Genomic DNA, 13,778 nt, shown 5'->3' on the forward strand with positions numbered 1-13,778 from the left:
AAACATAAAGATAAATACCAGAGAATAATAGGAGCAAGCCTATATCAAAAATAGAAAATCTGAACATAAATTATAAATAGCCTATAGTGTAGCCTAATATTTGTGAGGAAAACTTTGCTTAGACATGCTAAAATATTCTTGCATAAGTGTATTTTTTTGATTTTTGTTAGAGACAGAGACTGTTAAATAAAACATGCTCTGGTTCTCCCGGTCTTATCTCCGACTAGAAATGGGTTGCCAAGCATTGCATCATTCCTTTCATGTGACTCCCATACGCCCCAAATTCATCCTGGCAGTATCACATCTTCACGTCACACAAACTACCCAGATGGAGACAACTAGAAAACCCTTTAGAGCCCGCCTTTACTGTTTAATACAATTACCAATTGGATGTCGCCAAGCAAAATAATTTAGCGCGTAGATTACGATTGTACCATCTGGTTGTCAGTAGTTTCATCATCAGCTAACGTCTTAGTTAGGTTGTGTGAAAAAAAAACCTTCCCGTAGAGTTCGGTTGGCGTCACCATATATAAAGATCACCGGGAGTTTCCGAAAAATCACATTCAGTATCCTAAACTGAACAATGGTTAACATGAGCTATCACCAATCTCAACTAAAATATATACATACTCCGAATCCAAGACAGTCGAGAAAGCGAAATAATAAAAGAAAAAGGGTAAGTGAATTTTATTCTGTATAGTTTTTAAAGTTGTTCATTGTCTTTTAGGGACTTCTATAGAAGTTCTAATTTTCATTTGGCAGCTGATCGTCTCTCTCTGGCTTTCCCTTTTGGAAAAGAAGAATGTTGTTTGGCGACTTTCCCATGTCTGTTTTAGGACAGCAGTTGCTGTGTGCAATTATAATTGACATTTGTTATATTTTTATCCAACATTTATCTGATTATTTGACTTTGACCCCAAGTTGCGTTCTCTCTGTCACGAGCTCGCTCTCGGACATTTGACATCACAGAGACAGCTGGGCTGTCAAACGTTTATATAACGTTTTACAAAGTTTTGTTTCGGTTTTATTAACTTATTATTTCCCATTATCTCCATTCAGGCTTTTGTTTGATCAATCTATAAGATGCCATTTATCCAGACATTACATTTGTTATGTTAATAGCCTATTAAATAAAAATAAAAATAAACACTTATTTGCATTGACAGAATAAGATCGCATGGCTATTTGGAGTGGACTTTTCATTAGAATAGAATAGAAAGGTTTTCATTGTCTCATCCCAGTGTTCTGGCCCAGTGGAGGTGTCCGTTTTCACCCTGTCTTGGACTCTGATTCCATGACGTAATGCCTTGGCTTGGAGAGCGAGCAGTAGCCTACCACACCACATCCGAGAAACACATTTAGCCTGCAGTTGCTTAAATGTCACATTTCTGAAATGTATTCTTCAAAGAATACATGATAGAATATATAGATATTCTTCATAAAAGTATTTGCCAAGAATTGAGCTGCATTTATTGATTAATGTCTACCTGTTTGTCATGCTAGCTGTGTTGTGGTCACATGTATTTCCTGTCCATCAAGTGGTTTTTAAAGTACCTTTAACTATTCAATGTCAACGATAAACCTCTATTTTTAGAAAAATATATATTGCGTGTTGGGAAGATTGCATGTAGAAATCTATTTTTTCTTTTTCATGAGCTTGTGTAAATGGAACTCAAGGAAGGATGTTTTGATCGAAATAGAATTCATCGTGGACGGTGGCAGAAGGGGGAGCCCTCGAGTACCTACGGAGTGACCTGTTTTTGATCATTTTCCACACATCTTTTTTTTAAAACTGAACTGTGAAGCCATAGCATAGTAGTTTGTCAAATTATTGTATTAATTTAATCCACATAAAATCATTTTTATAGGCCTGTATTCAACCATTTTAGCAATGTATTATCAGGAGGTTGTTTATCAAGTTGAGTGCATCAGCTATATCTGTCTGTTGTTATAAAATACCAATTTATGTTCCTTTAAGCACATTTTAACATCTAGACACACTGTATTGAATAATTGTTGCAATATTTGATGCCATGAATTCTTTCTTTCTAGACTTGTTGGGACAAATTATCGCCAACAACCAATTGCCAGACTTGATTATAAAAGACTCTCAGAAGGTGAATTGCATTTCCCTATTCATTCTTTTGACTTCTGTGTTGTTTTTACTGAGTGTTGGATGCTATGTCTATGGATGACAAGTTAACCTCATTATACTTGCATCATATCAATGCATTTATTTTCAAGATTTTAACTTGATAATGTTTGCAATTAAGTCATCATTATAAATCTGAAATGTCATAGACTGCAAATTGCAAGAACATATCACCCTGGGATCAGGTGTTAACAAAATGTAGAATGTAGCCTATTAAACACAAAAACTGTTTCAAGTGAGAATTTGGCAGGTCTGAAAAAGAAAGGACATTTTTGCTTATTTCACCCACATTTTATTATCTTCTTTCAAAAAAAAACTACTGCTTAGTTCCAGTAGTTTCCTACACCGCTAAATGGCAAAAAAAAAAAAGAAGTAATTAGCTACTGAAAACACTACCAAGATTTGAATTTAGTTCAACTACCACCAATACGGTCCCGTGTAGCTCAGTTGGTAGAGCATGGCGTTTGCAACAGCAGAGTTGTGGGTTCGTTTCCCACGAGGACCTGTATGAAAAAAAAATTGTGCTAAATTACTTAAATGTAAACGTGAAATCTCATGTTTTTAGCCATATAATTCTATTATCATAAATTGGTTTGTGCAGTAGACCCATTTGTCCACTAAGTGCCACTATTTTAACATTTAGTGAAAAAGTGGCTGTTTTCACACAATATAGAAATTATAATACCGGTACTTTGTTCAATTGCTTATCTTCCTTCAACAATTGATAATTTGAAACAACATGTGCTAACGTAGCCTGTTCTATTGCACAGCTCTCTTACATGTAGCTTTCTCCTTAGTCATTTGTATGTGGATCCCGATGTCTAGCCTACTGTATAGAAACTGTTCATGCAGAAGATGCTACATTAATGAATGATTTCATCATTCTAAAACCAAACCCTCCTGTCTGGACATGATTCTAAAACAGTCTCATCTCCATCTTTCCACCTCCAGTCCTGGTCCAGTGTGTTCCAGCTTGTGGCTGTGGAAGAGTGAGTGACGGAGAGAGAGATGACTGCAGAGTGGCTTCACCTGCCCCCTCCATACCCCCCAGGTGTGGGGCCGCTGTGTGGTGCAGAGTTGGAGGCGTGGTATGAGGACCTGCAGGATATCCTGGGTTCAGACGGGGGCGGGGCCAAGCTGGCGCGTGCCCCTCCCTGCTCTGAGGTCAGTTGAGATTTTAAAAATTAGTTTTGATCAATATCGATTGATCTATGAACCATGATTGATCGATGACTGATTGATTGATGATCGTCAATGTGTTTTGGCTTTTAATTTGTTTTTGGTTATCTACATTTTGTTTTTTGCTTCATCTTCTCTTCTTCATGATGCAACTCTTTCCACAGTGCTGATGGAAGAAGCTCTTTCGACACAACCACTCTCTACCGGGCCATGTTCCATTTACTCACCTTTCTCTTCTCTGTCTTCTCTTCTATTCTTTCTCTCTTCTCCTTCTCTCCTTCTCTTCTCTTTTCTCCAGAAGGAGCCGGAGTTCCTGGATGTTCTGGAGAGCTGTTCCCTGACATGGCTGACAGACGGGGTGGGGGTGGGCGTCGGGGGGGAGGCGTGGGGCGGAGTTGAGGGGGTCCAGAGGGTCACGATCCCGGAGGAGCCTCCTACCCATCCGCCCCACCACACCTCCTCCTGTCTGAGTCCAGCTGAGGCGCAGGGGGACAGAGAGAGAGGTAGCGATGGAGAAAGAGGGGGCTCAGGAGGGGGGGACCTGCTACCCCCAGAGTTCTTTGAGTTGCTGAGCGAGGGAGGGGTGGGCGTGGTGGAGACCGCAGGGATCATGGTGAGCGGTAGCTACCACCATCATCAGCTTCATCATCACTCCAACAATGTCCAACAACCTGAGTCTCCCTCCGCTAGCGAGGAGGAACACCCCTGCGTCCCCGACTCTCCCTCCTGCTCCTCCTCCGCCTCTCCTCCTTCCTCTCCTACTAGCACCGCTTTCTCCTCGTCTCAGCAGGACAAACGCAAGAGGGGCAACTCTCTGTCCTTCCCTTCCTCCGGCTCACGCTCATCCTCCTCTTCCTCTTCTGCGAAGAAGAGCAGGAGAGAGAAGGAGCAGGAGAAAGAGAGGAAGGTGCAGGAGCTGACGGACCAGAACGAGAGGTTGAAAGCGGAGATAGACAGACTGGGAGAGGAGGTGCAGAGGACACGCCGAGCCCTGATAGAGAGACTAGTCAACACCAGGAAGTCCTGATAGAGAGACTGGGAGAGGAGGTGCAGAGGACACGCCGAGCCCTGATAGAGAGACTAGTTAACACCAGGAAGTCCTGATAGAGAGACTAGTCAACACCAGGAAGTCCTGATAGAGAGACTAGTCAACACCAGGAAGTCCTGATAGAGAGACTAGTTAACACCAGAAAGTCCTGATAGAGAGACTAGTCAACACCAGGAAGTCCTGATAGAGAGACTAGTTAACACCAGAAAGTCCTGATAGAGAGACTAGTTAACACCAGAAAGTCCTGATAGAGAGACTAGTTAACACCAGAAAGTCCTGATAGAGAGACTAGTCAACACCAGGAAGTCCTGATAGAGAGACTAGTCAACACCAGGAAGTGAGGGAAGAAAAGAGGAGAGAGGGATGAAGAAAGGAAGGAAGTAACACGGCAGAACATTTACATTTGGACTAGCAGGTTGGCGGTGAAGGGTTTAATGTGGTGGTGACTTTGAAATGCATTTTAAGACAGCGTTAGAAAGAAACCAAAGATACGTGTTGTGTTTTAAGAAGAATGTTAAATAAATAATTTGCTGAAAAACTGTATGAGAGAAAGAAGGAAAGGTAGATGTAAAGAAAGAACGAGTGATGAAAGAGAAAGTCCAAGTAAAACCACGGAGAGAAGGAACTGCAGCATTGTGGCAGACGTACTGAGAGATCGACGTACAGCATGTCAAGTAATGGAGGAAAAGGTTCAGAAGGTGGATGGGTCATGCAATGCCTCTGTTGAGCGGTTACAGTGTACTGTATGCATGTAGGGCTGGATGTCAGGAAGCATCTTTGAAATATATTGTTAACTAAACGCCCATCACAAGCATTGAATGATTGGGGCATTTAGCTTATTCAGTCAAGTGTAGTGTTCAGTATAAAGTAGGGATGGGTTAGATTAAATTAACTGATTGAGGGCGTCGATTCCAAAATTAAGGAATTGATCGGATGCATCTACCTATGAAGACTGTTAACCAACACCCATCACATGCATCGCGTTCATAAGGCATCAAATGGAAAGAAAAAAGGTGGGACTACCTGGACAAAAATAAACACTTGTTTAGTTTCTGTTGCAAGCCCTAATGAACGCGATCCTGATTGGGCGTCTTGCTCGTTAAGCCTAGTGAAGTGATTTGGATGAAGTAGGGATGAGTAAAATGATCGGATTATGTGTTTGGGTTCGTCGGGCATTGATTCCAAAATTACGGCTAATCGGAAAAAAACGATTCAAGTGATTATTCCCATTGCTAGGAGTTACCGATTGGGGGTTTGGTATACGTTTTTATTGATCGGCCCCCAGCAACCCTCAACTAAGCGATTCTGACAAACTTGTGTTGGACTCATTCCTAGTATGAAGGCTGCGAGAACTAGGAACACGGAGAGTGCATTTCATTGTCACCACATCCTTTATCTAGCCTGGTTAAACCTGACTGAACGCTACGCCTACCATTCTGTCACTGGGTGGCAACTGTGAAACGTAGCTAAAAACAGTACGAATACCAGGCTACTGTCCCTTATCCGCCAACCTCAAAATCTAACATTAAGATTCATCCTAAAGGCTGCAGAGGCCATCAGAGATGATATTTCTTGCCCAGTTTGTTGAGTAATACGGATCTCAGGAAAGTTTGCCAGTCAGTACTCAGTACTTATATAAGCCGCTATGGCTTTAGTGTGTAGGGATAGTTTTACACCTAGAACGCTAATCTTTTTCTATCAAATTGACTGAATTTAGTGGTAGTAATATTTACAATGTAGAGCTCTACCCTGATTCACATATATCTTTTATATACTCCTTTATTATTACCGACACAGTTCTACTGTAATATACCTTTACCGTACCCATATTCATTCAACATGTTATTGTAAACGATGTATCGGTTAGGTGGTTGAATTAGAGGAAAACTAACGTGCTCGTCTTTTATTTCTGTTATTACACGAAACATTGTATTGGATTTACTTTGTTCATTTTAACTGTATTATTGTTTGTTCAAAGTTGCAAATAAAATCCGTAAAACAATTTTATAGTGTATTGGAATGTCTATTTGATTTCAATGTAAAGTGAGATGCATATAAGGTCCAAACAAATGCTTTAATCTTTCAACGTGACAAATTAAGAAAAAAATACAATTCCAACTTGGCCTGTTTCTGAATTCATTTTCCACAGTATTTGCAAAAAAAGTTATTTTTAGCAAACGTATTTATTTGATTGAATAAATGGGTATGGGGATATGTAAAAACATGACATTTTTTAAAAATAATATAACAATATCATAATATTATTACACACCTGACCCAGACATCGATCACACACTGACCTGTAGTAATGGATAGAACCGTAGCCTGGTGGTAATGGATAGAACCCCGTAGCCTGGTGGAACCAGCCTGATTGCTGCCGTCACCATTTTATTTCTCTTCATGAAAAATAAAAGGGGAATCAACATCGCTACCAGGCTACTAGAACCTGAAGAAATATACTGCCGGAATATTTTGTAGCAGTTTTCAAATTCCCCCTCTTTGATTACTGATCTTTCCTATTGCTCTGTCCCCATAGCAACACCACATTGTCTTCCATCCTGTCACAGACCTGTTTATGACTTCCTCACATATTCTATATCTTGATCCTATTCTCTATTAAGGTAATTATTCAAATGTTACTTCCCTCTATTTCTCTCATATTGCTCCTGCCTCTGTCTGGCTTCCCTCTCTTTCTAATCACTTCTTCTTGCCTTTCGTCAGGACTGGTTCTGGGTTCTTTCCCTCAGCCAGGGATAGCTGTTTCTTCAGTTCCAGGAGTTTGGTGACCTCCGCTCCAATCACAGCCTTCTCTGCCTTCTGGCCCTTCAGGGTCCGGACCTTCTCCCCCTGGCAGAGAGCAGAGAACAGGTTAGACAGACGTCATTACCAACTAATAAATCAATAACTAATACCTTCTCCCCCTGGCAGAGAGCAGAGAACAGGTTAGACAGACGTCATTACCAACTAATAAATCAATAACTAACACCTTCTCCCCCTGGCAGAGAGCAGAGAACAGGTTAGACAGACGTCATTACCAACTAATACCTTCTCCCCCTGGCAGAGAGCAGAGAACAGGTTAGACAGACGTCATTACCAACTAATACCTTCTCCCCCTGGCAGAGAGCAGAGAACAGGTTAGACAGACGTCATTACCAACTAATACCTTCTCCCCCTGGCAGAGAGCAGAGAACAGGTTAGACAGACGTCATTACCAACTAATACCTTCTCCCCCTGGCAGAGAGCAGAGAACAGGTTAGACAGACGTCATTACCAACTAATAAATCAATAACTAGCAACTTCTCCCATGGCATAGAGAACCCATTGGTTTAACACAGTGAGTCAGTATTATCAACTAGTAAATAATTACTAGCTAGATACTGTCGTCATAACAAGCTAGACTGTTGTCATTACAAACTAGTAAATCAATATCTAAAGGCCCCTCCACTTGGTCCGCACAAGGTGTCGAGCTCGCTGCGGGGTCAGGTGTAGAAGTGGGTGAAGGTTCGAGCTCGCCGCGGGGTCAGGTGTAGAAGTGGGTGAAGGTGTCGAGCTCGCCGCGGGGTCAGGTGTAGAAGTGGGTGAAGGTGTCGAGCTCGCCGCGGGGTCAGGTGTAGAAGTGGGTGAAGGTGTCGAGCTCGCCGCGGGGTCAGGTGTAGAAGTGGGTGAAGGTTCGAGCTCGCCGCGGGGTCAGGTGTAGAAGTGGGTGAAGGTTCGAGCTCGCCGCGGGGTCAGGTGTAGAAGTGGGTGAAGGTTCGAGCTCGCTGCGGGGTCAGGTGTAGAAGTGGGTGAAGGTTCGAGCTCGCTGCGGGGTCAGGTGTAGAAGTGGGTGAAGGTTCGAGCTCGCTGCGGGGTCAGGTGTAGAAGTGGGTGAAGGTTCGCTGGCTGTAGCCGTTTACGTCATTGCAACTTAGTTCTCTATTGAAAAACAACGGTTTGCTTGGAGCGATGCTGTTCTTGGGCGTGTCATGTGAAGTTGGGTCATCAGTACCAGCTAAGACAGTCATCATTACCAAACTGTTAAATCATCGAGCCGATCCATGGACACACTGACATAACTTGAAATGCTATGGTTGCGTTCCTTTACACATTACTATGTACCAGATGTCATACTATCAAGACTTGTCTGGTGAAAATCATGTGTAACTGGCTTAGGGGACAATTATTTAATCGTTTAATTTAATTGTTTCACTCCTAATTTCTAATTCGCTACATCCGTCCCCCATCTTACTTGTTCTGCCACGGCCAGTGTTAGCTCCCTGGCTCTCTCAGCGTCTGCGCCGTTCGTTGTAGTCTGAGCAGCAGGAGCTGAAGCCGGGGTTGGGGCGGGCTGGGCGTTCTTCTTGCCTTTCGACAGGACTGGTTCTGGGTTCTTTCCCTCAGCCAGGGATAGCTGTTTCTTCAGGTCCAGGAGTTTGGTGACCTCCGCTCCAATCACAGCCTTCTCTGCCTTCTGGCCCTTCAGGGTCCGGACCTTCTCCCCCTGGCAGAGAGCAGAGAACAGGTTAGACACACGTCATTACCAACTAGTCAATTCATGAATTAACACCTTCTCCTCTTGGCAGAGAGCATATAGACGAGAAGAGGTTGTGTTAGACTCAGTCATCGGGACAAAGAAATATCAAACATGTTTTGCTATTTGATCGAGAGGTCGTGTGAACATCAGGAACCATTCACATTACATAATATCTGATATTAGTAACATGTCCCAATATTAGGACGTCATGCAAACATGACATTTTGGAAGAAAATCATGTACTTTGTAACTGTCTTAGGGGACGATTGTTTTATTGCTTAAAACGTCATTGTTTCACTCCTAATTTCTAATCCGTTACATCCGTCCCCATTTTACCTGTTCTGCCACGGCCAGTGCCAGCTCCCTGGCTCTCTCAGCGTCTGCGCCGTTCACTGCAGTCTGAGCAGCAGGAGCTGAGGCTGGGGTTGGGGCGGGCTGGGCGTTGACATCAGTCTGGGCTGTCGTCTTTGGCTAGAATGGAAAGACGGGTTTCAGATGTTAAGCAATTTCTCCAACAATCACTACTACATTTCACTCTCAGCTAATAAACATTTGTTGTTAAGAAATCTATCATACAATGTTATGAGTTAATAAGATTGAGTTAATGGGAACAAGAAAACTAAGAAATTAAAATTCCCTCTGAAAAAGAAGAAATTAAATAAAGCACACATTTTCTTATTTTATCTGATCAGATAAAAACTATTTTTTTAGTGCGAGTTAGTGCGAGTTAGTGAAGACATCTTGGCCACACATGAATGGAACACTACTATGGAGTGATAACAGTGCCGACAGTAATTGGATCTGAATTCAATCATTTTGAATTTGGCACTAATATCACTCCATACAGAACACAGCATGGTGAGATACCTTCTTCGGTTTGGTTTCTTCTTCCTCCTCTGGCTGGAAGGAGGGATTGAGGACAAGATTTAGATAAAGGCCCACTCCTAAATTTAAAAAACATACCGGCTGCCCTGCCACTTGGTTTTGAGGAGGGATCGAGGAGGAGAGGATTTTGACATATGCACCAACACACCCCTTTTTGAACCGCCTTGAGCCTTCTAAGATACTAAGCTACTCAGAGAGCCGCACTGCCTGAGAACAACGCCACTGAACAATATCACCGTTGTTCGTTTGGCATTTCATCTACCTACCTGATGAAATATCAAAGTAACGATCCTCTATGGAATTTTATCAGCCCTCTTTCTGCTTCAAGTAAATGTTCCTTTCATTACCGGTATATCATTTTAGCCTTATGGCCTGTAATCTCGTAACCTTTACCAATGTACTGACCTGTTGTCCTCCAAACCTCTTCTTCAGAGACTCGATCTGTTCGGCCTCTAGTTTCTGGAACAACGGGCTGACCTGAGGACGACAGAGAGAGCGAGACCGAGACCGAGACAGAGACAGAGACAGAGAGAGAGAGAGAGAGAGAGAGAGAGAGAGAGAGAGAGAGAGAGAGAAAGTGAGAGAGAGACAGAGCGAGAGAGAAAGAGCGAGAGAGAAAGAGAGAGAGTCAGAGCGAGAGAGAGACAGAGAGAGAGAGAGACAGAGCGAGAGAGAGACAGAGCGAGAGAGAGAGACAGAGCGAGAGAGAGAGACAGAGCGAGAGAGAGAGACAGAGCGAGAGAGAGAGACAGAGCGAGAGAGACAGAGACAGAGCGACAGAGAGAGAGAGAGAGCGAGAGACAGAGCGAGAGAGAGACAGAGCGAGAGAGAGACAGAGCGAGAGAGAGACAGAGCGAGAGAGAGACAGAGCGAGAGAGAGACAGAGCGAGAGAGAGAGACAGAGCGAGAGAGAGAGAGAGAGAGAGAGAGACAGAGCGAGAGACAGAGAGAGAGAGAGAGACAGAGCGAGGCATTGACATTCAGAGATTACAATGTATGATTTTTGATATAATTTGTTATATAAAATATTTAAAAAAACATTTCAAGCACACATGTTTAAAATGCCCAAATGGCTCCTAGGCAAGAAGATTATACTGCTAAGAGGAACTGTCTCTCTAATAAACATCAACAACATAACAAATATAATGGAATATATGACAATGTGATTTCCTTTTGTTCATATCTAAAAGTAAGAGCTCGCTCTCCCTTTCCTCACCGTGCCAATGTGATGCCCGGCGGGCAGAGAGCAGACGAAGTTCCCTGTGCCCTGCAGCATGGTGGCGGTAATGGTGGGCGGGGCATTGAGCTGCTGGCGAATGGTCTGGCTGACCGTTGGCATGTAGGGCTGGAGCATGACGGACAGCAGGCACGCCACGTTCACAGACACACCTGTCACTGTGCCCGCTCGCTGCCTGGAAGGAAGGGAGGGGGGGAGGGGCATCAGTACTGAGAGAGAGAGAGGGGGGAAAAGAGTGAGAAGGAGAGAGAAGGAAAGAGACAGGGAGATTGAGGAGATAAAGAGAGCGAGAGAGACAGACAGGAGAAAGAGAGAGAGACAGGAGAAAGAGAGAGAGACAGGAGAAAGAGAGAGAGACAGGAGAAAGAGAGAGACACAGGAGAAAGAGAGAGAGACAGGAGAGAGAGAGAGAGAGAGAGACAGGAGAAAGAGAGACAGGAGAAAGAGAGAGAGAGAGAGAGACAGGAGAAAGAGAGAGAGAGAGACAGGAGAAAGAGAGAGAGAGAGACAGGAGAAGAGAGAGAGAGACAGGAGAAAGAGAGAGAGAGACAGGAGAAAGAGAGAGAGACAGGAGAAAGAGAGAGAGAGATAGAAAGAGAGAGACAGAGACAGGAGAAAGAGAGAGAGATAGAAAGAGAGAGAGACATGAGAAAGAGAGACACAGGAGAAAGAGAGGGAGAGAGACAGGAGAAAGAGAGAGACAGGAGAAAGAGAGAGAGAGACAGGAGAAAGAGAGAGACAGGAGAAAGAGAGAGAGACAGACAGGAGAAAGAGAGAGAGACAGACAGGAGAGGGAGAGAGAGACAGACAGGAGAAAGAGAGAGAGACAGGAGAAAGAGAGAGACAGACAGGAGAAAGAGAGAGAGAGAAAGAGAGAGAGAGAAAGACAGAGAGAGAGGGAGAGACAGACAGGAGAGAGAGAGAGACAGACAGGAGAGAGAGAGAGACAGACAGGAGAGAGAGAGAGACAGACAGGAGAAAGAGAGAGAGACAGGAGAGAGATAGAGACAGACAGGAGAGAGAGAGAGAGAGAGAGACAGACAGGAGAGAGAGAGAGACAGACAGGAGAGAGAGAGAGACAGACAGGAGAAAGAGAGAGACAGACAGGAGAGAGATAGAGACAGACAGGAGAAAGAGAGAGAGACAGACATGAGAGACAGACAGGAGAGAGAGAGAGACTAACCTGTCTGTTTCGTCTCCTTTGATTTTCTTCCAGGGTTCATTGACCTGGATGTACTGGTTACCATGGCGAGAGATGTTGAGGATACACTTCAGGGCATCACGGATCCTGATAGGGTGAACAGAACAGAGGAGATCCTGATAGGGTGAACAGAACAGAGGAGATCCTGATAGGGTGAACAGAACAGAGGAGATCCTGATAGGGTGAACAGAACAGAGGAGATCCATCATCATGAAACAGAGTGTACCACAGCTCCCAGAATTAGAACTAGGTCAAATAAGTTGCTGCTTCAACATGAAATTAGGAAGAGGAACCATCTCTCCAGACCACAACACACAATATAAACTAAAAGTTTCACCTTTCCATTCTTTTCAGTAGCTCCTAAAACCGTGTCAGTGTGTGTCTGCGTGTGACTTTTTGACAGTTTGTTCTGCATTTTGACAGTTTGTTCTTACTTGACTCTGTCCATGAGGTTGATATACTGCTTCAGCTCCCATCCAACCTGGGCCAACAGTCTCTTCTCCTCCTGCTGAAGTATCATGTCAGGGACACAGTTCTCAAAGAACTTACTGACAAACATACCCGCTCTGAGAGGGATAGAGGGAGGGATAGATGGGGGGGGGGGGGGGGGGGGGAGGAAAGTGGGAGAGAGAGTTCATCACAAGCAATTCCTTACAATTCCCAAATTCCCAATGTGTTGACTTCAGCCCTTAGATAGGCTTAAAGGATTAATTCCAATACGTTATAATTTATTAACAATTTAATATAAACACAAGAGCTACTATCAAGCTAGTAGAACTACTTGAATAATAAATTATTCATTTCCAGGTTTAGAGAATCAGTTCTTGGTACTCTGCTCTTTCCTGACCCAGAACGCCCCCTGATCCTATCTGAGCCCCAGCCTCTACTTCTCTAACTACAGTACCTGTTGATGAAGTTGCCCAGGTTATTGAGCAGCTCAGAGTTGTTCTTGATAGCCATGTCGGCCCAGGAGAAGGCAGAGTCCTGTCCCTCGGGGCGGAGATAGAGCAGGTAGAATCGCCACACGTCAGAGGGGATGCCCGTGTCCTTGGCCATGTCACCAAACACACCCACCCCTCGACTCTTAGAGAACTTAGTGTCCTCGTAGTTCAGGTACTCTGAGAGAAAACACCACAGAGTGCTTTAGTTGATCTTATCCCGAGCGACTAACAATTCAAGTGGATTCAACTAGGGAGCAACAGCTTAACATGAAGTCAACGATCACAGTGCTAGAATAAAAAAAATGAAATATCTAAATATAATTGTATTGTCTGCAATATCATTAGGGATTTCAAGTTTCACCAACACTAAAGCCCTGTGTGTGTGTATGCCTCTATGTGTGTGTGTGTGTTACCTGTAGCTACCAGGTGGTTGACCAGTGTATAGTTGTCCTGTGCTCCCAGTAGCGAGCAGGGGAACACCACACTGTGGAACGGAACGTTATCCTTGGCCATGAAATTATACAGCTCCACCTGGTGGTAGAATACAGGAATTACATGTTATAGATCTCCACCTGGTGGTAAAATACAGGAATTACATGACGTTATAGAGCCACCTGGTGGT

General features: G+C 43.8%; 1 protein-coding gene and 1 pseudogene across 4 annotated transcripts in view; one reads left to right on the forward strand and one right to left on the reverse strand.

Moving 5' to 3' along the window:
- Positions 1 to 559: 559 nt before the first annotated feature.
- On the forward strand, positions 560 to 4,519 carry LOC311121779 (uncharacterized protein). Of its 3 annotated transcripts, XM_084196229.1 has the most exons (5): positions 560 to 676; positions 2,053 to 2,117; positions 3,104 to 3,316; positions 3,630 to 4,301; positions 4,379 to 4,519. In XM_084196229.1, the coding sequence occupies exons 3-5, from the start codon at positions 3,161 to 3,163 to the stop codon at positions 4,433 to 4,435; spliced, it is 885 nt and encodes a 294-aa protein (XP_084052355.1). In that variant the 5' UTR covers positions 560 to 676; positions 2,053 to 2,117; positions 3,104 to 3,160; the 3' UTR covers positions 4,436 to 4,519. The 3 variants fall into 3 exon arrangements, with proteins under 3 accessions (XP_084052355.1, XP_084052354.1, XP_084052356.1); XM_084196228.1 differs by having other exon boundaries at positions 3,630 to 4,448; XM_084196230.1 differs by having other exon boundaries at positions 3,633 to 4,448.
- Positions 4,520 to 6,434: 1,915 nt separating this feature from the next.
- The window catches only part of LOC311121778 (methionine--tRNA ligase, cytoplasmic-like), an 8,500-nt pseudogene continuing 1,156 nt past the window's right edge, over positions 6,435 to 13,778 (reverse strand). Inside the window, exons 2-11 of the transcript in view lie at positions 13,570 to 13,687; positions 13,120 to 13,333; positions 12,650 to 12,781; positions 12,198 to 12,302; positions 10,994 to 11,189; positions 10,183 to 10,254; positions 9,760 to 9,792; positions 9,229 to 9,363; positions 8,608 to 8,859; positions 6,435 to 7,226 (exon numbers count right to left, since the gene is read on the reverse strand). The product of the transcript in view is annotated as a methionine--tRNA ligase, cytoplasmic-like (transcript). The remainder of the gene's footprint in view (positions 7,227 to 8,607; positions 8,860 to 9,228; positions 9,364 to 9,759; positions 9,793 to 10,182; positions 10,255 to 10,993; positions 11,190 to 12,197; positions 12,303 to 12,649; positions 12,782 to 13,119; positions 13,334 to 13,569; positions 13,688 to 13,778) is intronic.

Source organism: Coregonus lavaretus, assembly GCF_964263955.1.
Source record: "Coregonus lavaretus genome assembly, contig: HAP1_SCAFFOLD_3061, whole genome shotgun sequence".
In the NCBI taxonomy this organism is placed as follows: domain Eukaryota; kingdom Metazoa; phylum Chordata; class Actinopteri; order Salmoniformes; family Salmonidae; genus Coregonus; species Coregonus lavaretus.